We start from the raw sequence: 23,008 nt of genomic DNA, 5'->3' as shown, positions 1-23,008 counted from the left end.
AAAAATTGAATTACAATCTTATTTGTAGACCAAATACTTCAAAGAAAAGAAATTAAATTGATTTTATTTCACTATTGAATACATAATTTTGTTCAAATAAATTAGGTAGTGAGAACGAAATTTTACAAACTTATGGAGTATATGAAATTAATTACAAAGGGAGGGTAGGAGGAGTATATATTTTTTTTTTAAAAAAAAATTAACATTTACTGTAGTATTTACTACATGTAATCCATAGGGAGATCAAAGTCATTGTCCAGATCCCTAGTTCCTGGATAGAATTTTCGCTTACTTGGTTTCCTTCTTGGCTTACGATCTTTAACAGATTGTGTAGAATCTAATTCCATGTCACGGTTTTTGAGATTAATGCTTGATGTCTCAGCGATCTTCGTGCCTAACAATCCCTGGCAAGCGAACAAGATAAGATATTCAACCAACATGGATGTGTAAAAACTATGCATATTCACTTTTGATCGCAGTTTAAAAGTTTAGGAAGAGCTTTCCAGGGAAATTATTCCTTCAATTCTAAACTATAGCGTCTTTTGTTTATGCACATGTGATTTACTGATATTACTTATTAGCATTAGTACTGTAGAGTGTTCTGGAACAGATAGGGAGCATTCTCTATCATCCCTAGAAAGAAAAAGGGGCGGGAGGAGTAATAAAAAATCCTAAAGGTTTGAATAAAGTTTGCTGCAGTAATTTTCTCCATCAAAACAACTAGCCAATTATCAATGAGCATTGCTAATTTGCCGCTTCACAGCCTAAAATAATGGACGGCGAATTGAACCTGAATCCTAGGCAAGACATATCACAGCCTTGAACCCTAATATGTTGGACATGAGCCTAAAAGTTGAGGCAATGCAGTGATCTGAATAACGTTACCAACTCCTCAAATGAATGATTATAATTTTGTTCATTGCATTAAGAAAAACTCAAAGAGTCATTACCTTGGTCAACCTTTGGATGCGTGAGACTGCTGCTTCATGCACTATGATGAGATCTGAGACTACCTCAAGTACATCATCACTGAACAAGGCATAAGTACTTACCTGAAATCATCAAGATGAGTCAATAACACATTAAATAGGATAGACTATATTTGATTTATATAAGAAAATCATAACAAAAGCTTATGAAAGTTCCATTTTACATAATAAATGGTAGACATTAAATGTGGTCCCTCACTCTCGCTCAAAAATGGAAACCTTTATGCAAATCAATGAAAGGAAGAGATGATAATTGATCAACCATATGTCATAAAAAGTCATTGTCACCCATAAAATGATATTCAAGGGGTTTGTCAGCTTTTTTGTCTCTTCATTATTGAAGTGCATGTTCATAAGTGTGGTAGGCCTTGTCTAATAATCAAAGCCGGATTTGTCAAGTTCCAATTAAGCCTATACTAACCAATGGTGTGCAAGTTCAAACTATGACTATAGAAGCACAAATGACCTACCAGACTTGAAGGAATAACTGAATACCCGAATGCATCGAGCTCAAGAGACTCCACAGTACCAGAGTTGATGTTGAAAGTGTAGCCACGAACCTACAAGAATGAGCAGAAATTAATTGCAATTGAATCATGAGTAAATTTGTCCTCTAAATCAAGCATGGATCAGACACACTCACCTTTCCCAAATTTCTTTGTCTAGGTGTTACAACACTGTACCCTACCTAACAGAAAGGCAAAAGTCAGATCTCATAACTGGATACGAATATTACAAGAATTCAAATGTATAAGTAACAAACCTCCCACAGTCCTACCAAATCACACAAATATATTTATGCAACAGATCAAACTTATATTCTGCAAAAAGTTATTTTGCCGTAATATTGTATTAGCAAGCAGTATTCTCACAGCAAAGTTTTTTATGAAGAGTAAATGGTATATTCCTACAAATACTGTGTATGAACCCCACAAGTTAACAATAAATTAGTCACTTTAGCTCTAATCTATCCACCACATGTACTCAATGTGTGAGTTCATGAATTTAGGAGCAGCTTTTTATATGACCACACTTCCATGTATTGCAGGGCATGTTTTTGACCATAACATCATTGTTTGTCAGCCGCATCTACCTTTTTTACTATAATTACCAGCTAGTTTACACTTCAAATGTAGTTGGAAGAGAAATCACAGAACATACCAAGGTTTCCAGTCCAACTGTACTAAATTCATTTTGTATATAGTTTTCCTCCTGTACAAGCACCACATCACCAACCTGTAGACATTTAAAAATTCATACTTAAATGACAAGAGCACAATTACTATTACAATTAATAAAAAAAAGTATTACTTGTGTTGCTTCAACAATTACTTCCATTAATGTCATAAACATGGTACAAAATGGCCTGTGGGTGAAATAGGTGAATCTCATAACAAGGGAGACATAATTGAAGTCTATTCAGCATGACAATACTTGTGGTCAGCCACACAATTTGTCTCCCACCAATGTAACAATAAACCAAAACCACGATCATGATCCAAGCATAAGTCCAGCTATAAACGTGAATAAATTACACAATCTGAAGTGGGCAGACGAAAAAAGAGAACTGTTATGGTGGTATAGGTGCATGCAACAATAGGCAGCTGAATTGTTCAAATTTGTATGCTATTTTAGCTAGACATATTAAAGCCAAAACTTACAAAAGAGTAAAGCTATATACCTTTTTAATATCTTCAAGAAGAAATTTTACTGATTCTGAAGAAAGCAAGTTTGGCCTGACTTCAACCTCCATTACTGCCCACTGAAAAACATAAGCAACAAGAGCAAAGGGGATTATAACAGGCCAAAGTACATGTCATAAAACAAAAAACAAAAAAAAAAAAAAAAAAAAAAAAAAAGAAAATTTGTGTATTTAGTCACAGAAATACCGAATAAAATCTGCTAGAACTGAATTCAGACTTTCGATTCATACACAAAGTCAAGATACAGGAGTGGCACCCCATTGATAAAATCCATAGTCAATAAAACAAACAGAGTATACTTATATGCTAAACAAATAATTGCTTGGTCATTTAGCTTAAGATGATAAATTCATCATATCTTATTGACTTGTACCGCACCACTTCCTTATAAAGAAAAAACCTGAAATTTAAACAAGCACCTTATTCAATATTATTTAAGTATCAACGACCAACATTTTAAAGATAACAGTCATCGAGCATGAAATCTCTGGAGGAAAAAATATGCTAGGAACTGACATAGCTAACAGCTCTAACAATGGCAGAAAATTAATAAGAAGATGATTATATTGATAAGATGAGAATTACAATAAATTGGATGATAATTCCATTTTCAAGAGGTGGATTCTCTCTAAATATGAGCTTTCGAGAGGCTCACTCTCCCAAACCACACAATATTCAACATATCCTTCTTCTTTCTAATGAGGCCTATTCATAGAAAATCCCTCCTAACATACCCTCCCCTAAATATTGATTCCTTGCAAAATACTAGTCAAAGAACAGACCAAAGTGCAAAGAGAACCACTAATGAGGCTTAACCACTAATTGTGTAGTGTAAAAAAAAAAAAAGAACCATGACTGACACTATGAGAATGGAAAGTGCTAGTTTAGCTTTACTAAGAAAGTTTTTGGTTAACAATCAAAGAGAGAAGGCTGGAAGAGGAGGTGAGGGGAAGAGAGGGAAGGAAAAGGGATGGGAGGGGAGAAAGAGGGGACTTGCATTTTCCTGCTAAAAACATTAGAAAAATTTAATTAATTAGACCGGGAAAGAAAATAGATCTCTCTAATCCTCTTCCCTCCATCAACTCTTCATCCAAACAAGTGAATATAGAGTAATGAACTCCTCACTCTCCCCTCACCAAAACTCTTCAACCAAAGCCAAACACACTGCATATTTAAGAAATTATGATGTATTGTTGTTAATTCTAAGTTACTCACATTCTTTGCAGTCTTCCAATGATCTCTCTTACTGCATATTTCATGGATCAAATCTAACCTAAGTATCCATTTGAGGTATCAAATAAGTGTTTATGTGACACAGCTGACACAAGTAATGCAATTTAATTGAAGAATGTGCATAATAGAGACAGTTCTTGCGAATCTTCGCAGCAAGATGATACTAATCAATCTTTCAAGAAAGCAAAAGGTGCATGTAAGTTATACTGAATATATAAATGGAGAATGTACTCAGATTTAAAATACATGAGGTAAAGGATAGTATGAGCATACAGTTGCAGTGTCAACCCACAGCTGTGAAACAAATCCCAAACTGCAAGCGGATTCAATCCCTATCACTTGCTTTGCAAGAATGCTTGATCTCTTTGCCAACTGCTTTCTACTCCTAGATTCCACCTTCCTCTCTAGCTTGTGTTTTGGCTTTGAGTTGGACTGTTGAAGCTCCTCAAATTGGTCAAATCTCAACTCCAAATCCTCATTCTTCCCATCATCTTTAATAGACATTAAATCTGCAGCTTTAGAAACTCTCCCTTCACCTTCCTCCTGTAAAAGTTCGTCGAAATTCAACTGCCCAAGCTCACTATTCTGATTTTTCTCACTGTTCAAGCTATCATAATTCCCCATATTATCAGAAGCTTCATCTTCACCAAACAAATCTAAGTCTTTAAGCTTTTCTTCACCATTTCGCAAACCCAATTCAAAATCCTCATCCCCTCCCTCTTTCAGCCTCAAGTCAGAACCAGAATCAAATGCATTTAAACCAAACACACCCAAATTTGTCACAACTCTTCTATCCATAATAACCTTCTCATGTCTCCTGCATTTTCTGTTTGACAGTTTATTAATAACAGAACAATCTTTGTACCCAGTTAATATTTCTGGTGCCAAAAACACTGGCTTGCTATTCCATCCACATTGAGCTTGACCTAATATTTGAAATCGAATGCCGCTAAATCGGTTTGCTATAATAGCAGCTGACTGAACACAGTCACACATGACTAAACTTCAGGACAATATGTGAAGATGGAAGTTGAAATATAATGCAAAATTCTTTAACTTTGACTTACAATTTCAATTCAACTCCATGTTGAACCCTCAATCCTGGCCAACAACAAGAAGCAAAGGAGCAAACATTCAATAATTGAACAAACTTATACTAAAAAATTAAAGTACCAATTACAGTATGAAAAAATAAATTGTCACAGAATACATGAAATTGAAATCAAATCCCACTAACAACACAAAACTAACATCAATTTGTATTATATAACCATCAATTTGGAAAACCATTGCAATAATAGTATACTTATACATAAATTAAAAAAGGGACATTACAATATTAATCGAGTAATTATAAACTCCAAAAACAAATTGGAAATTAATATGGTTAATGAACTTATATTGAGGTATAGGAGATTAGGGAGGAGAGAGAAAATACCGAAGTCAGTGAATGTTGCAGCGTTGCAAAAGTAATTGATGGAAGACAAAGTATATTTACAGCAAAAAAAAAAAAAAAAAAAAAAAAAAAAAAGCAACGGATTTTACCGACTGATAAAGTCCCGTCGGTAAAACTTATTAGCGACGGCTTAATAAGTTTTGCATTTTCAATTTATTTTTAATTTTCAGAAATAATAACGACCGATTTTACGACAGTTTTGAAACTATCGCTGAAATGCGACTAAAAATTACTGACTCAGCAAATTCTTCAGTAGCCAAACTTTACTTCTGAAAAAAAAAAAAAATGAAAGGGAAGAATTGATAGGAGAGAGAAAGTAGATATTCACCGCCGTCGCCGTCCAAACCGCCGTCTCCGCCGTCTTCATCCGCCGGATTCTGTCCTTCTTCACTCATGGTATGTAATCCTTATCTTTTTCTATACAATTTTTAATTATTTTTTTTTTTTTTTTTAAGTAAATTTACCCAAATTTTTTTAAACCCTAACCCTATATTTTTTGATTTTCTAATGTAGTAATTCAACTGTTTTTCGAGTTTTTTGTATCAAGCATTTTCCAAACTCACTAACCCTTTTTTTTTTTGGTAGATTTTTGCAATTATATTTCTTGGTTGGAGCCAATAATCCAGGTTAATTAGAGGTAAGTAATCTCCAATTTTATTTTATTTTTTCAGATTTTGTTCAATGAAATGTGAAATGCAGTAATTTGTATGTTCATGGTAGTTGTGTAATTGATTTTTTCCTACTTGTTTATGTTATGGAGTAGTGTGTTAAAATTTGGTTGTTTGTTGACAAATTAAGTTATGTTATACTTTTGAATTGGTTAGGTTGTGTTAATATTTATTCTAAGTGTTAGATACAATGTGTGTTATTATACTAAGTTGTGTTAGTAGACTAAGTTTTGCAATTACGTGGGTGTTAATTATGTAGTATTGTATTAAGTTGTATTTTAATTCTGTGTTGAATAGTAATGTATGGGAAACATTTAACTCGTTGTAGGAGCATCTTGAGTCAATAGTAATTGCATTGAATGGTTTTATATATGCTAGATTTTAAATTTGTTATTCATTCCTGCTCACCCAATAAGCCTGATTATATAATCAGATTACTCTCACTGTGTTGCCACAATGCCACAAGTGGTGTAATATCATTACTTAAACACAGAGTCACTTTAGTTGGGTTTATTTCTTACATGAATTCCTTAAGTGCGGTCACACAGTGTTTTATGACATCGTTTGTGTGATGCGTAGAATTTGTTATCATGAAACGGAGGGAGCGCAGCTGGATGTATGATAGGCTGAGTGGGCGTAATCTTAAGCCCGGATTCTTGAAAGGGGTTGAAGACTTCATGGAGCATTGCAGACAAAATCCTGAGGGCTCAAACATAGATGAAGTTAGATGCCCTTGTTCTAAATGTAAGAACTTACGTATCTACGATCCGAAGACAGTCAAAGATCACTTACACAAGAAGGGATTTATTCCTAACTACTATGATTGGTATTGCCATGGGGAAGGTTTTTCAGATCTAGACCAGGGGAATTCTTCTTGTCAGAAAATGGTTGGGAATTCTTCTTGTCAGAAACTGGTTGGGAATTCTTCTTCTCAGAACCTGGTTGTGAATTCTTCTTCTCAGAACCTGGTTGGGAATTCTTCTACTATGAAACTGGTTGGGAATTCTTCTTCTCAAAAACAGGTTGGGAATTCTTCTTCTCAGAAACTGGTTGTTAATGTTAATAAGAATAACCAGGAACTGTTGGCTAAAGGAAACTCAAGTGTCGTGGAAGAAGAGCCAAATGTGGAAGCAAAGCAGTTTTTTGACCTTGTGAAGGCAGCAGAGCAACCACTTTATGATGGGAGTACCATGTCTGTGTTGGAGATGGCATCTAAAATAACAAGACTGAAATGTGAATACAACTTGCCACACAAGTGTGTTGATGGATTTGCTTCATCGCTAAGTGAAGCGATTCCGGACAGCAACAACATAGGTAGGACTTTCCTCGAAACAAAGAAAGTTATTAAGGGGTTGGAACTTCCTCATGAGGAGATACATGCATGCCCTAAGGGTTGTATGCTTTTTTGGAGAGGTGATGCCCACTTAGACAAATGTAGATTGTGTGATAGTGATAGATACAAGAAGACTTCTAAGGGTGCCTTGGTTCCCTCAAAAGTTTTAATATATTTTCCAATCACACCAAGGTTGCAAAGGTTGTTTGCAACTAAGAGCATTTCAAAGGACATGACATGGCATGCCAAGAAACCCCGAGTCCAAAACCAAATGGTTCATCCTAGGGACAGTGAATCTTGGAAGCACTTGGATAGATCTTTTCCTGATTTCGCCTCCGAGCCTCGTAATGTTCGACTTGGTATGTGCACCAATGGATTTGCACCACATGGTAAATTTGGAGGGCAATATGTGCCTGTCACTCTAACCCCATACAACTTGCCTCCGTCATTGTGTATGAAAAAGCCTTTCATGTTCCTTTCTTTGCTTGTACCTGGTTCGAAAAAATTGAAAAGAAACTTAGATGTGTACATGCAACCGCTAGTTGAAGAGCTGAAACAGTTGTGGGAGAATGGCGCCACTACTTATGACATCTCAAGGAAACAAAATTTTAATCTCCGGGCAGCCATCTTATGGACCATTAGTGATTTTGGAATACTATCTGGATGGTCTACTTTGGGGAAAAAGGCATGTCCATACTGTTTGGACAAAAGCAAAGCCTTTTGGCTTGACCATGGAGGCAAAGTTTCTTGGTTTGACTGTCATCGTCAATTTCTCTCTCCTAACCACCCCTTTCGAAACAATAAAATAGCATTTTGTAAGAATAGAGTTGAAAAGCACTCCCCTCCGCACATCATGTCCGGAGAAGAGTTGTGGCGTTGTGTGAAGGACATGCCAAAAGCTATTGATGGGCCGGAAGCTCTTAAAAGGATAAAAAAGGCAAAAAAGGGTTGGTTTAAACAAAGCATACTTTGGGAGCTTCCGTACTGGAAGAATTTGCTAATTCGTCACAACCTAGATGTTATGCACATTGAAAAAAACTTTTTTAATCAATTGATTAACACTGTGATGGATGTGAAAAAACATACCTCGGACACGGTGGCTGCTAGAAAAGACATGGCACGTGTTTGCAAACGAACACAACTAGAGCTCACGGTAGATGACAGAGGTAAAGAAAGCATGCCAAAAGCACCTTTTACACTTGACAAGGCACAAAAGAAGGCGTTGTGCGAGTGGGTTCAAAATCTGCGATTTCCAGATGGATATGCTTCAAACTTGACCAGATTTGTTGATCTACAGACTTGTAAGCTTCGCGGCATGAAAAGTCATGATTGCCATGTCTTTATGGAGAGGCTACTTCCGGTCGCTTTGAAGGAATTGCTCCCAGAGCATGTTTGGAAACCAATTACAGAGATCAGTCAATTCTTTCGAGACCTGTGTTCCTCTACCATCAAAGTGAGTGACATGGAGCGCTTGGAACACAACATTGCTGAGATCCTTTGCAAGCTTGAAGTGATTTTTCCCCCTGCATTTTTTGACTCTATGGAACACTTACCGTTGCATTTGCCATACGAGGCCAAGATGGGTGGTCCTGTACAATATCGGTGGATGTACCCATTTGAAAGGTAATAGGAACTTCAGTTTTAAATTGTTAAAATGTCCTTACATTCTAGTTTCCATATTCAAAGTGGTCCATTAAATTTCTCAGGCACTATTTACCTTTTTGCTAGGTTTTTTAACCATCTGAAACGCAAGGTCGGAAACAAGGCTCGTGTCAAAAGTTCAATATGCAATGCTTACTTAAACGAGGAGATTGCAAACTTTTGTTCACATTACTTTCAGTCAGAAGTGGACACAAAAGCACAGGACTTAGGAAAGAATGTGAATTCAAAAGTTGAAAGACACTTGCAAGAAAAAGATGTCCCAGAATTGTTTAAGGTTTATGGTCATGCACCTAATGAAGGCAGTCGTCGTTTCTTGGAAAACGTTGAGTATCAACATGCACATATGTATGTGTTAGCAAACTGTGGCATCTTAGGTGACTACGAGAAGTAAGTACCTAAATACATATCATTGTTTGAGATCTATATGGCCTTTCAGAGACTTACTACGACGTGATAAATTTGGAATTATATAGGAGGTTTGAGGAGCACATTGTTCGTACTCGACCGGGTGTAGTATTGGAGGACGTTTGGGAAAAATGCGAAGCTGAGTTTTCTGAGTGGTTCAAGTCACAGGTGAGTGAAGTTCAAAATATTCTTGAATTGTTATTATAATTTTAATTTATATGTATTCACATTCGTTACCATTGATTGGCTATTTCAAATTAGGTACTTCGATCAATGACAACCAGTGATGTGATGCGTGCTTTGGCGATGGGTCCATGCAAACAAGCTCAGACATGGAGTCAATTTTCTGTTAATGGTTTCAGTTTTCAAACATATGAGTATGGCAAACACAAGTCGACCATGAATTATGGAGTTTGTGTGTCCCATCAAGATGGATCAGAGTTCGGCATTTTGGATGATGTGATTGAACTTGTTTACACCGGAAATCTTGGAGTGTATAAGACAATATTGTTCAAGTGCAGTTGGATGGAGGATATTAATATTCATGAGCAGTACAAGCTTGTTGAGGTCAACCATGTGAAGAAAAACCCAAACTGTAATCCTTTTGTGTTGCCATACCAAGTAAGGCAAGTGTACTTTGCACCTTATCCCAGCCTTAAGAAGGATTGTGCTCAATGGTGGGCTGTGTTTAAGACAAAGGCGAAGTCAGTGATTGATGCTCAGGTTGACTCAGACATTTTTCAGGAGGCAACTATTGAGGTTCCACCAGCTCTATGTGCTCCAGATGAGATTCCTGAATATAATGGTGAAGAAGGTATTTCGCAAGACGAGGATGATGGTGTTGAGGGAATGCTAGTGGATGCTGAAGAAGAGGCTGATGACGACGAGTCTAGTTGTGATTCAAGTGATGACAGCGGTGCTGCTGATGATGATGATGAGGATGATGAGTCTGATTTGTTTTGTTGAATTTAGTGTTGATTTGGATTACTTAATTTGTATTTTGACATGATTAGTGATCTTGAAATAGGATGTATTGATTTTTTTGTATGTTGGCATGATTAATGATCTTGAAAACCTTGTTTCTTCACTGTGTCTCATGCTGTTTTAAAATGACGAGAGAAATTAGTAGGATGCAGAACTTGTATTGGACAAAGTTGAGTCCATTGTGTCCTAGTTTTGTCCCTTTCATGTGAACTATTTCTTGATTAAATGACTGTAAAGGTTCAGAAAATTCCAACATGGGACAATGCAGAAAAGTTTCTGTTTCAACGGAAAGCTGCCCCTTGAGTCTCTACTTTGGAAAAGATACTGTCTTAAAAAGAGGTGAAGTGAGTTGAAGACCTGCTATCCCAAGGTGGACCCCAGGTTTGTTTTTCCCTTCTACTCCGTAATTTTTAGCAGCGATGGTTTTGGGTTCTGAGATGTTGCATGTATCAAAAGAATTATCCCTTCATCATATTAATACTTTTTGTTTGACATATTCTATGTAATATCTGTAATTCTGTATATCATGCCCAGAGTCTTTATTTTTAGTATTGTAATCACTCATCTGTTCTTTATAGTTTCTGCTAATTTTTGCACGTTTCTTTCCAGATGTTCCAAAACCATGATATGTCCTTGTGAATACTTTGAATCTGCTCCTCTCGATTTTTTTTTCATTTGAAATTCTATTCCTAAGTTTGATTCCTTGATTACCTGTGTTTAATTCTGTTTTGGGTTTCTTTGGTTTGATTTGATTGATCTTGATTTGGTGCCATCGGGAATTTAGGGAGACAAATCTAAGGTTAAATTAGGATCATTAGATGATTTTGGTTGGAAAATTTATTGCTTTTGCTGGGTAATTTTGTGGTGGCTGGTCTTTAAAATTTGATTATGATACTTTTGATTTATGATTTACTTTGGTTGGTAAATTAGGATTGACTTCTGTCCACTTCCTCCAAAGAAAAGCAAGCCCTGCATAATTTTGGTTGTTATCCCTGCATCTGAGAATGAGGTCCCTGTTTACTTTTCAGTTCCTGCTGACTAGAAACTGTTCGACCATAGGAAGTCTATTGAGATCGAATTCGGTATTACCTTTTAAAATTAGGCTATTGTTGAATTGGAAGTAGGGGACTCTTTTGTTGTTATGGTTCCCATTAGCTTTGTTGTGTAGCGCTTGTTTAGATGTAATGGCCTTTGCAGCTCATGCTCTTCAGTCTTCACAAGACAATCTTATTGTGTAGTTGCTGCTGCATTTTGACCAATAGAAGTACTTATCTAATATATCAGCTCTTATGAAATATAGGCTAATTTTGATATTCTTGGTTCTTTCTTCAGAATTACTGTAGCCCTTTAACATGTTCAGCAGCTGCATTATGAGTTTTTGTTGGCTTTGCTCTTTCTATTGGTTTATTGTTACCAAGACCACTGTCTTTGTTAAATTAGATAGTTTCACAGGGTGTTCTGGGCTTTTTCTTACTGCTTATATCATTTACAGCTTTATGTTGTGGCAAAGAAGGTTCAGTTCTGCATGTAGTTTCTGTACCAGAAGTCTAGAAACTTGAACCACCTACGTTTTTCTTCCCTGCCAGGAAGCACGCTGAATTTCTGCAAGGTCAGGACATCGAGGCGTATTTTACTCCCCAAAGCTGTTGGCCTCACCTCAAGTGTTGTCGTAGAAGGTACAGGCAAGAAACTAAAGACCATAGGGTACCAAAATCTGTCCTTTTAATCTGCTATTGCAGTACTAGCATTAGTAAGCATAATATGGATATGAGCATGCAGCACATTATCACAAATCGTATGAGAGAATCTTCACTTGTTCGTCGCATAATTTCCCTAGAGATTCAACAACTATTCTATAGAGATTTTTTTTGCTTTTATGCGCAGTATATAAATGATCTTATAGAGAATTCTTTGCATTTATGCATGGTATAGCAAATTATTTGAATTGTGTTTTCCAGAAAAGATGCATATATCATTTGCATTGCATTACCGATTGATTGAGTCTTGTACCTTTCCTGACCCTCTATTTTGACTTCATTAGCTTGTCGTGTAGACAATCAAGGGCGGAACACATGCTTTTTGAGCTGATATTAGTGTGGGATACTTTTTACGTAGTAGAAATTATCTCGTGTTGTAGCTGATGGTAAACATTTTGCAAACGCCTAACAGAACATTTCCAGAATGTTGGCTATAATATGTGACACTTTGGTTGGTAAAGATCGTTATAATAGTAATAATTAAGTAGATGATGTGGGAATTCCATCTCTCTTTCATGATTCGGGCAATTTGAACCTCGGATGGTTGTTATTTAATGTGTTGATTAGTGCATTATTGGCTATCTTAACTATTGTGAAGTGGAAATGTGGAATGGACAACTCCAATTACGGAGCTAAGCAAATATATTAAAGAAAAATTTGCAAATTGCAGCCATTTAAAGTTCGTATTTTGCAAGTTGCAGCCATTTAAATTTTTTTTTTTTCCAAATTGCAGCCTAAAAGTTCGTAAAAATTGTAAATTGCAACCTAATTCAACTTTTACATTAATTTACATGTCGAAAAATCTTCGATTAAGGTTTTAGGGACCATTTTAGTTTTTGATAGATCAAATTAAACTCGAAATTAGCAAAAAAAAATAACATAAGTGTATGGTACTCCTGTAGTTTTATAAAACTGGAGTACCGTGTAGAGTCTTATGCTAGAAATTACGGTCAAAATACAATTGTTTGCGTATTAGGGAAGCTTATATACCGGCTCCTCTTATAGTCTCGTTTTCATTTTTCCCTCCAAAATTGTTTGGCCATTTTTGTTCATCTTCCTTTTCATAAATTTCCCAAATTTCAGAGATGAACTGGGAATAAACAGTGATCCTCTATTCCTGATTTTTCTTATTTAAATTTCTTACATTTTTTGATTAATTTTTACTTTCACTTCACAAACATTACTTTTTCTTCAATAATTTTTTAGATTAGGTTTTCTGTAATTCAATAATCAAATGAATTCCAACAAGAAGAGAATCAATTTCAGAGGCGATGTCAATTTTTCAAGCAAAAAGAAGAAGATTTCTGCTGTTTGGATTGACCTAATTCAATTAGGTCACAAAATTGATGATAGTATTTCTGGGGGTTTCGAGTCTCTCTCCTCAATGCTTGAACCCGATAAGCCTTACACAATTGGGCGGAGTAATCGGGTCGCCCATTTCATATTCAATGATTCCCGTGTAAGTAAGCAACATTGTCAGATTTTATTTGATTCTTTGGTTAAGAAATTGTACCTCTTTAATGGTGTTTTTTCTTCTTCTACTTGTAATTGTAGCAATAATGATAAATTTTGTATTGTTAACCAATTTAGGGATAGATTAATTGTTAAGGATAATAATATAATGGAGCAAAAAGAATTTTCTTTTTGTAATTGTATATATAGTTTTAAGGCTTCTTTGAATGGAGTGTTTGTTAATGGTGTTAAGATTAATGAGGGTGTGGCTGTGGAGTTGTGTGTTGGAGATGAGGTTATGCTTGTTTGTGGAAACACAATTGGTGTTTGTGGTGGCTTGAATTCTTGGATTGGGTTTATGGTTCGGAGGATTGTTTTTCAAGAGGAGCTTGTGACACCGGGTTTTAATGAATTTCGGGTTGAGAGGCCGAGGTTAATTAGACCCTTGTTGCCGGGTAAGGTGAACAAGAGGGTTTTTGCCACCTTGGGAGTGAGAGATTTGAAGTCCTTGAGTTTTGAGTGTGATGAAGTTGTCAGACGAGCAAAGACTCTTTCTGCTTGTTGCAATCAAATTGTACATAGTGATGATCCTGTATCTTATATTAGACGATGTATAGATTCCTGCTATTCTGTTGGCGGGTCATTTGATTGCGTCATTGAGGGAAATAGATTCAAAGGCATTGAGCCAAATAATAATATCAAAACCATGACGAGGAGTGTTTCGAATGTGGTAGTTGGGAAGCAACATCCTGTTGAGACTCTTGTTGTGAAGGACATAAGAGGTTTGAGGGATACAATGAAACCGTCAACTTTAGATACTACAGTTTTGAGTGAGAATTTAGTATCGTCGATGTTAAAAGCTCACACTTCATATCCAAACATGTGTACTGGTAATACTGATAATTCTTCAGAACCTATCTGCATAAATGGGAGAAATTCTCCTCTTTGTGAAGCTATGAGGAAGACTGAATGCCAGGAGAAGATTCCTTCACCACCCGGGAAGAATTTTTACTTAAATGACCTTAATTGCGTGCATCAGGGTTCATCTAGACAAAATAAAGTTGTTTCCTTACCAGAAATCCTGCACCCTATTGATAGCATACTGAGAATGTTTATTGCAACCTTTACAAGTGATATTGAATGGTAAAGTGTCTTGCTCTTCTTTTTCTGTGGAGCTAGTCTTCTCTCTTTGTCATAGCTGTATATTGTGATTTACTAATTACTAGTCTAATATTACATTACTGGCAGGTTTTTGTCATATTGTGATATTCCTTCACATCTGCCAGTTACGGTGGCATGCCATAATACTGAGAAATGCTGGAGCGGGGACCCCAGTGAGAGATCTTGTGCGCCATACCCTAACTTCCCCAATCTAGTTGTAGTGTGAGTTGACCTCCTTCAAATTTTTTTTCTAATAAGTGTTACGAGAATATTTGTTAATAGCCTGAAGTGCTTGCTTGATGTTGTACATTTGTCAACGTACTGTATTGGCTCTTTGTTGTGATAGTTACCCTCCTTTTCCTGAAGTAATAGCCTTTGGTAAGGATCGGAAGAATCGGGGCGTTGGTTGTCATCATCCAAAGTTGCTGGTTTTGCAAAGAGAGGATAGTATGCGTGTCATAATTACGTCTGCCAATCTGGTTGCTAAGCAGGTAATCACTAAGTTTATATATAATTTTGTTTTCCTTTTAGAAGCCATTGCATATTAAACAACCCCTTGGGATTTCACTTCATAATCAAATAGTATACACTGGTTAAGGCTAACTAACCTCAAGACTTTTTTCATTTCAGTAGGAAACAACACTTAAGATAATTATAACAAGATCAGAGCTTGTTTCATTGTATAATTATGTTTACCAATTCTGCTGATGTCCTACCTAGCACTTGAAGTCTATAAGTTCTATTTTAATATCAGTCTACTCAGGACAGCTTTTCAGATTTTAGACACCTGCAGCCTGCACACACCACTATGCAAGAAACTTCAATTGTTGTGCAAAAATCTGGTTCCAATTTAAATTGTAAAGCAATTGATGATTACAGATTGAATTCTGCTACCCTGTCAGCTCTTTCTTCTGTAATTCTTTCAGTTTTTCCCACCTTCTACATACTTACTCCATTTTTTAATACTTTCAACACTTCAGTAAAATGAAAATGTCACAATACTTGCAACACACTATAATTGGAAAGTTATTTTAGGGGAAAGGTGTACTCTTTCCCTTCTTTAAAGCTCATGGCCCACTATATTAACGCCTAACAACCTCTCATCCCATTTCAAAGTGTATTAAATCATGTAAATCCCACTTTTCTTAAATACCGTGAATAAGTGTGTGTTGCAACTATCAAAAAATGGAGGAAGTATGTGGTTAGCTTAATTTATAATTTTTTTTATGCTCTTGTATTTGCAATCTCATTTAATACCTTTTTCTTTTTGAATCTGCAGTGGCAGAGTGTAACCAACACCATTTGGTGGCAAGACTTCCCACACAAAAAATCCCCTGAATGCACATCCCTTTTCAATCGGCTTAACCGAAGTACGGATAATGATCTGAGCTCCGATTTTTCTGCTCAGTTGGCAGGATTCATGGCAACTCTTGTAAATGATGTTCCTAGTGAAGCCCACTGGATTGTTGAGTTGACCAAGTATGACTTTTCTGGGGCTAACGGCTATCTAGTTGCTTCAGTTCCCGGAATTCATTCTTATAAATCCCTGTCTGCAGCTTCACCAGTAAGTTCATCTCAAACTACAATATGTGTCCACACAGTTTCTACTTATGAGGTTTGATGTTTGTGTTCACTGTCAGTCTGTTACTATTACCCAATGAGTCAATGACCATTTGACTGATTTTATGTAGTCAAGATGCATCAATGATAAGATGTAGACTTTCTACATTTTGATTAGTTAATTTTATATTGATTCAATATATTAATAGTCAGATTCAACTCATAGTCCCTCCATACTACATACTACCTTATCTTATTCATATTGTATTGCTGGAGAATGATTCCAATTTTGTCTTGATCAATGATTTGTAATGAAATATTTGGAACCAGGCTTGATGCTTTGATGAGTATACGATCAGGCTTCATGTTGGATCCCTTTTCAGCTTTTCTAATTTATTCACGTATCTGGTTTGTGCTTTATAAGACAGTCTGATTTGATTTTTCTCTTGTGGCAGTACTGTAAATTTAAATGCAGTGAAATGTTGCTTGGCTCTGTTGAAGCTTCTGTTGTTGGTTTAAGTCATCTTTTCCGGACAGCAGTTGACACAAATGGTATACAGCTTAGGAAACTGGCTTCTTATCTTGACAATTCTACTGTATGTGGGGTGTCAGAGATTCTACTAAGAAGAGAAAAAAATGTACCTGCGGATCCCAATGCCGTGAGTGTTGTTGTTTCTAACTCCACGGAGCTATCTAAAGGAGGTTAGATACATACTTTTAAATCTAATAATGTGAGTGCACTCATGTATGTGAAGTTCTATGTCTCTGCTTGGCTCCATTGAGTTCAATAGATGCTAAGTATCTGCATGATTGGGTTTCCTCTTAATATGGTCAATATGTTTGATTAATATCTCTTTCCAGTTTTGTTTGAGCAAGAGTTTGGATGATAATATATTATCTGGAAATCTGGAACAAAGTTTATGTATTAATAGTACGCTGTTTCAAGGACGGTGTTATTGCTTATTTCATTAGGTTATTAACATATGTTGTTGTTGTCTAATGAATTCTCTTCTTGTTTCTTTCCCTAGATTGTGTACAACTCGGATTCCTTCCCCGAGCAGTGGCAAAGTGGGTTTCCCCATTATGGGATTCTGGATTTTTTAGATTTTGTGGACATTTGTGTTCCAGGGAAGCTCTTGCAGCTGCTTTTGGAGAAAACAGCCTAAAAGTGCAACTGATTCTTCATGTATCTCAGGCATGGTATTTTAATGTTAATCAAAAATCTTTTGGTTATATTTGCATGTATAGCTTTGGACTGGTCATTTAAAACGTATTGACTCCTACAGGGGCCCAACTTTTTAGACTTGCCAAAGACAGTGAATCCTGAACATGCTGTTGCATTTTGTTCTCTTGTTGCCTCCCTTCAGAGATGTACTGGACTGAGGCGATTGGAAGAGGTAATATTTTAAAGAATTTGAATGAAAAACTGTGCTTTCCTTGTGCTTAATGTTGCTGCTAATGGATTTTGTTATTTTCTCGTACCTTTGTTGACTAAGATGCTGCCCATTTCAGGTGCTACATCGATATAAGTGGCCTGAACCTTTGGAATCTGATTTCATTTACGGTAAGCTTTGAGAATTTCCTTAGAACTTTTCATGAATGATTGTAAGAATCAAAATTTATTGTGAATTTTAAAAGTATTCTGTTATTTATTTATTTTGTTGGCGACTCCTATATACTTTTCAGGTTCTTCGTCTATAGGAACCTCAGTCAGTGCACAGTTTCTAGCAGCATTTTCCGCAGCTGCTGGTAAGAGATCCCAAAATTTTTATGACTCAGAAGAATCTGATCCAGAGGTGAAATATCTTTTCTATTTTGGACTTGGTAGTTCAATTGAAATGCTGCTTTATACACTTAGCTGTTGGAAGTGAAAGGCCTCTTTTGGTTTTTAAGCCACCTCCCCCATTTAAGCTTTTCAGTCCAATGTTAGCACTTTAAGAATAATGTGTGTATAGTTATAGTATCAAACTAGCAATCTCTACTGTTTTTTTAATCCTTGTTCATATCTTAGCTTTGTTATGATAACCTTGGCAGTGGGGTCGTTGGAATACTACCCATGAATTGAAGAACCCATCCATACGAGTAATTTTCCCAACCATTGACAGAGTGAAGAGTGCACACTGCGGAATACTACCTTCAAAACACCTCCTTTGCTTTTCAGAGGTATGAAACATGCGACTTTTCTTCTGTTTTTTTCTTCATTAACGTGTATTGGATTTTGATTAAGCATGTTTGAAGTAACTACAAAATCTGACTAGGCATTTCCAATTATTAGTTTATTGCAAGTGGGTCAATACACTCAATCAAAGCTTTAATCCCATAAGTGGGGCCAGCTACATGAACCAAAAGTGATTATTCCGTGTAGTCATTGACAAAAATCTTCCTCCTCCATCCCTTGCGAACTAGAGTGCTTTTGTTTCAGTACACGCCAAATTTGGTTTGGTAAAAACCAGAGTGCTTTGTTTCAGTGATTAAAGAAACACTAGGGTTTGAAACTATTTCATATTATCATCGAAAGTGCATAGCTTATTTTCTTCTTGTCATCATCAAGTCTGTAAAGTCTGAGCTGCTTGTGAATTCATATAAATTTCGTATGATCCCTTGTTCCTTTCTGACTTTTGCCCAAATAGAAAAATAAGAAATAATATGGATTTGCCTTTTGTTTTTCTTATATGTATTTTTTTCTCATTAGAATGTTCATGTGATATAGAGTTAAGGAGTTTTTTCTTGCTCCACTCACAACATCAAAAAGGATGCTATATACCAAGGTTTTCGTATAATGGGGCTTTTCAAATTTCATTTTGTCCAGAAAACATGGCAAAGATTGAAGACGGTGAACATACTCCATGATGCCATTCCTCAACCCGGTGAAAGAGTTGGGTATCCTATGCATGTCAAGGTAAAAACACTTTCTCATTAGTCTGTTAATAGTAGCTTGAGCATGAACCTTAGTGAAGAGAGACAGAATATAAGAAGGAAAAATGCTATAAATAGAAGGAAAATAAGGGAAGAGAGGGCATCCAGAGACCAGAATACTGAACCATTATTTAATTTTGATTCCCCATTTGGTCAGTGTTGTTTTCATTCTTATTTTGGAAATGACTCTGTACAGCATCCTTAATTCCTTTTATATGCCGGTCAAAATATATCTGCCTTCACCATTTTATTTTGGAAATGACTCTGTACAGCACCCTCCCCCCTTTTTTTATTCCCATCTTCCGTGTAAAAAGAAGTCAGGAGTAGCTGTGAGCCTGTGAATGGACAAAGTAATGGTCAGTTTGAACAGCCTCAATTTACAACTAACAGAACTCTATGGAACTAGAGTTATTTGATTTGGTGTAGTGAGGGAGGATTGGTCAGATAAGGATGGATGCTCAGTGGTGATTGACTCTGGAATCTGGAGGCTAGAACAGTTAGACACCAAAGTAAGGTGGGCAGCATGAACATATTAATGCTGGAGATATAAGAATTTTAGGGGCAGGGGTAGAGTATACTTTAACTGGGATTGAGGGCAGTGATAGATTAGGATGAGAAGAGAGTACAAATGATGCTGTTTGGCTGTTCATACCGTTGTTGTTGCTCTTGGAGGAGAAATTTAACAGGGGGATTCCTTTTGGATTGTCAATGTAAAAATTTTCTATATGCCATAGTTTGTTTATTGGTTGCAAGAGAGAACAAGTCCCTCCTATGCCTAGCTCTGTCTTGAATTTGATATATGCCAAGGCTCTAATTTTTAGTGATCAGACTGGAACATACAACAACATCACATGAAGATGTAATGTCTTTGTAGTACCTGAAAAAATCATTAAAGATTTTCTAATCTGACGCCCCTTAATGCGGACTGAAAATGGTTTAAATGTAACACTAGTAATTTTGCAAGCAGGTAGCGAGGAGGCGATTCAAATTAAATAAAGATGGATCTTCATTTGGCTGGATTTATTGTGGGTCACATAACATGAGTGCTGCTGCTTGGGGACGACCAATTTCAAGCCCGTCTAGCAACTTAAAAAGTGGAAGAAGTGAAGAACAACCTTCAGTTTCTAGTCTTCATGTTTGCAACTATGAACTTGGTATCATATTTGTCTTTCCTCCACCAAAGATTAAGGTCACTAGTCAAGATAACGCCCCAAATTTAGATGATATTTGTTTGCCTTTTGTGGAACCTGCCCCAAGATATGGGCCAAGGGATAGGCCGGCAACGAAGCGTGCAATGAGTGAGGCCTTAACCGAACTTGCCAAGGAGGGAAGAGCAATTGACCTTACTGCTGTAGAAGACGTGGTAGAAGAGGTTCCCAATGAAGACGATGAAGTTGCAACAGTGAATTGTCTGGTATCAGGGGTAGAAGAGGACATAGCCTATGCTGAATTTTTGTGGCACCAGGTGGACTCATCTCAGAGTTGTTAAAGTTTATTTTGATTGGCCAGAAAGTTGTCACAAAATGTACTTCAGTCTATAAAGTGATTAGTTTTGTACTACCTCCGTTTCATATTAGTTACAACTTTGGAATATTAGTTTTATACTTCCTTCGTTTCGTATTAGTTACAACTTTGGAATATTTTATATTTCACCAATAATACCCAAAGTTGCGAGTAATACGAAATGGAGATAGTATATTAATTATGAAGGACGTTACATGTCCTCCAACCTCTCACTTAGAAAGAATGTAGAGGACGTATCAACTTATGTACGGAATATACATAATTGTTAATTTATGGTACTAATATACACACTGATTTATTCGTGAACTTAAGAAATCATTAGACGGAGTTGTTCAATGACCCCAACTTGAACTTGAAACGATACGTAGTGTTTTTTACACGTACATTTTTCACTAAACATATGTAAATAATGTCCCCCGTAATCATCTAGCATCATTGTCCGCTAATATTCTTAATTTCTTACTCATAAAGGTTTCAAGACGTAGCAATTTCTATTCCTTCCCCTTTCTCAATATTCCAATTTTCGACAAGTATTTTTAGTCGACAATAAATAGAACTCGAAATTATAGGTAGTGTTTTTTACACGTACATTCTCATCACTCACTATTTGGTTTGCTTTTAGTATAGTTAATTGATCGATGATTGCTATGTTTGATTTGCAGAAATGTCATTGTGAAGTTCAATTTGGGGTACAAATTCTCTGAAAACTTAGGCAAAGAAAAAGCAACCGAACAATCTGAGGTTAGAGTTTGTATTCCAAATAAATTTCAGTGAAATTTGGTTTGATTGATTTGAAAATACTTTGATATCCATGTTCATATTAAAACATACAGGTTAAATTGATTGGATATTTGTTTGTTTGTTTGTTTACAAAGAAGAGAGATGGATGGTGATGAGACAGCATCAGGGGCATGGGAAGGCAGGGTTGAACCGTTGTTGAGTTGTATGAATGAGATTGATCATCTCTATCGAATGTCTGGCGAAGTTGCTTTGAATGATCTCAAGGGTAAACAATACCTTCTCTTTGTTTGCTTATACTTTCACTTACCCACTCCGTCACTTTCCTATGTCCTCCGTTGTCGTACCATTCCACGACTATCACCGTCGCACATATATATGCCTCTTTCTCGACGTTGCTCATAAAACAATGCTCGTTGGAGAACCCAATTTCATGTCTCTTTTAGTAGCTCATCTCAAGGAACTTGTGCACAATACCTCATTCGACGCCTTACATTCTTATCAAAGGCTGTTGAAAAATATGTGGCCTGTCAACTCTTGCCTTCCACCAGTGACATGACCTATAGCTAGGATCGATTTTTGAATGTGTCAAACCCGAATACTCTCATGATATCAATGCCATGGTTTCTCAGTTATCTCCTATTCAGATTGGCCAGAGTTTGGATGTTAAGATGCTCTTGTCCGCTGGTTCAAATGAGCTTGGTTACCTTGTTCGAAAAGACGGTCAGCAAGTGGAAATTGGCAAGGCGATTCAGGACAAATACTTGATGATTTGTTGTTTTCATGCTCCTTTCTTCCGTAGAGATTGGGATTCAGTGGGGGTTCAGTCTCTACTAAATACATATTTCGAACTTTATGCTTTGGGTGTGGATTTTGAGATGGTAGTGGTTGTAAAGATGAAGAAACTAGCTGATTACAAGCAGGTTTTCGATCATTTCTTGTCGGCTTTCCCCCCTTCTTGTTTTGTAATACCGTTTGAGGACTTGAAGCGTCGAGATTTTATATGCAACTACCTTCAACTCGATTATCTTCAATGCCTGATTTTGGATAAGAAGGGTACGGATATGAAGAAGAACATTCTACTTCATGGAAATAGGTTTGTGCATGATTATGGAGCCGATGCCTTTCCCTTCACTGATGAGAAGCTGCAGGAACTTAAAGCAGATGAAGAACCGAGATGGAAAACTTTAGATCACTATAGAAAAGTTTCAGGGTTATATCAGTAGCCATCTACACTATTTCTTGGAGATTAATGTGAAGAGGTGTGGAGGAGAGTTAAGGGTAAAGACTAGATAATATTGTCAGTATTATAGAACATCTCTTTATCTCATCTTCTAATTGAGTGATGTCCCAATGGTTTCTTTATTGATGGGCTATTTTTCATTTCATCACAATCTCTCTTTGACATCATATGCAATTGGGAATTAGATATTGTTGTGGCTTAATCATATGCCTTTGTCCATTATT

The 23,008-nt window shown here is 36.4% G+C and overlaps 4 protein-coding genes across 5 annotated transcripts; 3 read left to right on the top strand and 1 right to left on the bottom strand.

Annotated features, from left to right (window-relative positions):
- Positions 1-37: 37 nt before the first annotated feature.
- LOC145623622 (uncharacterized) lies at positions 38-5,421 on the bottom strand. Of its 2 annotated transcripts, XM_081676496.1 has the most exons (8): positions 5,364-5,421; positions 4,199-5,026; positions 2,671-2,751; positions 2,151-2,225; positions 1,633-1,677; positions 1,460-1,549; positions 951-1,052; positions 38-404 (listed from the first exon to the last, which is right to left on the bottom strand). In XM_081676496.1, the coding sequence occupies exons 2-8, from the start codon at positions 4,919-4,921 to the stop codon at positions 222-224; spliced, it is 1,299 nt and encodes a 432-aa protein (XP_081532622.1). In that variant the 5' UTR covers positions 4,922-5,026; positions 5,364-5,421; the 3' UTR covers positions 38-221. The 2 variants fall into 2 exon arrangements, with proteins under 2 accessions (XP_081532622.1, XP_081532623.1); XM_081676497.1 differs by lacking the exon at positions 38-404 and having other exon boundaries at positions 1,485-1,549.
- Positions 5,422-5,618: 197 nt separating this feature from the next.
- LOC145623605 (uncharacterized) lies at positions 5,619-10,607 on the top strand. Its single transcript, XM_081676495.1, has 6 exons — positions 5,619-5,777; positions 5,967-6,018; positions 6,629-9,005; positions 9,111-9,431; positions 9,518-9,617; positions 9,711-10,607. Exons 3-6 carry the CDS (start codon positions 6,640-6,642, stop codon positions 10,413-10,415), a joined length of 3,492 nt encoding a protein of 1,163 aa, XP_081532621.1. The 5' UTR covers positions 5,619-5,777; positions 5,967-6,018; positions 6,629-6,639; the 3' UTR covers positions 10,416-10,607.
- Positions 10,608-12,692: 2,085 nt separating this feature from the next.
- On the top strand, positions 12,693-21,093 carry LOC145609759 (uncharacterized). The gene is made up of 12 exons (XM_081665233.1): positions 12,693-14,785; positions 14,891-15,025; positions 15,150-15,294; positions 16,083-16,367; positions 16,819-17,065; positions 17,392-17,558; positions 17,650-17,760; positions 17,876-17,927; positions 18,050-18,159; positions 18,398-18,526; positions 19,173-19,262; positions 20,247-21,093. The coding sequence occupies exons 1-12, from the start codon at positions 13,425-13,427 to the stop codon at positions 20,766-20,768; spliced, it is 3,354 nt and encodes a 1,117-aa protein (XP_081521359.1). The 5' UTR covers positions 12,693-13,424; the 3' UTR covers positions 20,769-21,093.
- Positions 21,094-22,161: 1,068 nt separating this feature from the next.
- On the top strand, positions 22,162-22,767 carry LOC145621674 (putative nucleoredoxin 1). Its single transcript, XM_081676359.1, has one exon. It carries the CDS (start codon positions 22,162-22,164, stop codon positions 22,765-22,767), a length of 606 nt encoding a protein of 201 aa, XP_081532485.1.
- Positions 22,768-23,008: the final 241 nt, after the last annotated feature.

The sequence above is a fragment of the Chenopodium album genome, chromosome 3 (assembly GCF_948465745.1).
Source record: "Chenopodium album chromosome 3, dcCheAlbu1.1, whole genome shotgun sequence".
NCBI classification, from domain to species: Eukaryota; Viridiplantae; Streptophyta; class Magnoliopsida; order Caryophyllales; family Amaranthaceae; genus Chenopodium; species Chenopodium album.
Note: the sequence above shows the minus strand (reverse complement) of the source record. Positions and strands in the feature narration are given on the sequence as shown.

Bases quoted from the DNA above. Each gene is read 5' to 3' on its own strand.
- LOC145609759 (XM_081665233.1), top strand. From the start codon at position 13,425: ATGAATTCCAACAAGAAGAGAATCAATTTCAGAGGCGATGTCAATTTT. The intron at 16,368-16,818 runs GTAAGTTCATCT...CTCTTGTGGCAG, and splicing joins CCCTGTCTGCAGCTTCACCA to TACTGTAAATTTAAATGCAG. The intron at 17,761-17,875 runs GTAATATTTTAA...TGCCCATTTCAG, and splicing joins GACTGAGGCGATTGGAAGAG to GTGCTACATCGATATAAGTG.
- LOC145623605 (XM_081676495.1), top strand. From the start codon at position 6,640: ATGAAACGGAGGGAGCGCAGCTGGATGTATGATAGGCTGAGTGGGCGT. The intron at 9,006-9,110 runs GTAATAGGAACT...CCTTTTTGCTAG, and splicing joins TGGATGTACCCATTTGAAAG to GTTTTTTAACCATCTGAAAC. The intron at 9,432-9,517 runs GTAAGTACCTAA...GGAATTATATAG, and splicing joins ATCTTAGGTGACTACGAGAA to GAGGTTTGAGGAGCACATTG.
- LOC145623622 (XM_081676496.1), bottom strand. From the start codon at position 4,921: ATGTGTGACTGTGTTCAGTCAGCTGCTATTATAGCAAACCGATTTAGC. The intron at 2,752-4,198 runs GTATGCTCATAC...TATGTTTTTCAG, and splicing joins TGTGGGTTGACACTGCAACT to TGGGCAGTAATGGAGGTTGA. The intron at 405-950 runs GTAATGACTCTT...TTCGCTTGCCAG, and splicing joins GCATCCAAAGGTTGACCAAG to GGATTGTTAGGCACGAAGAT.
- LOC145621674 (XM_081676359.1), top strand. From the start codon at position 22,162: ATGGTTTCTCAGTTATCTCCTATTCAGATTGGCCAGAGTTTGGATGTT.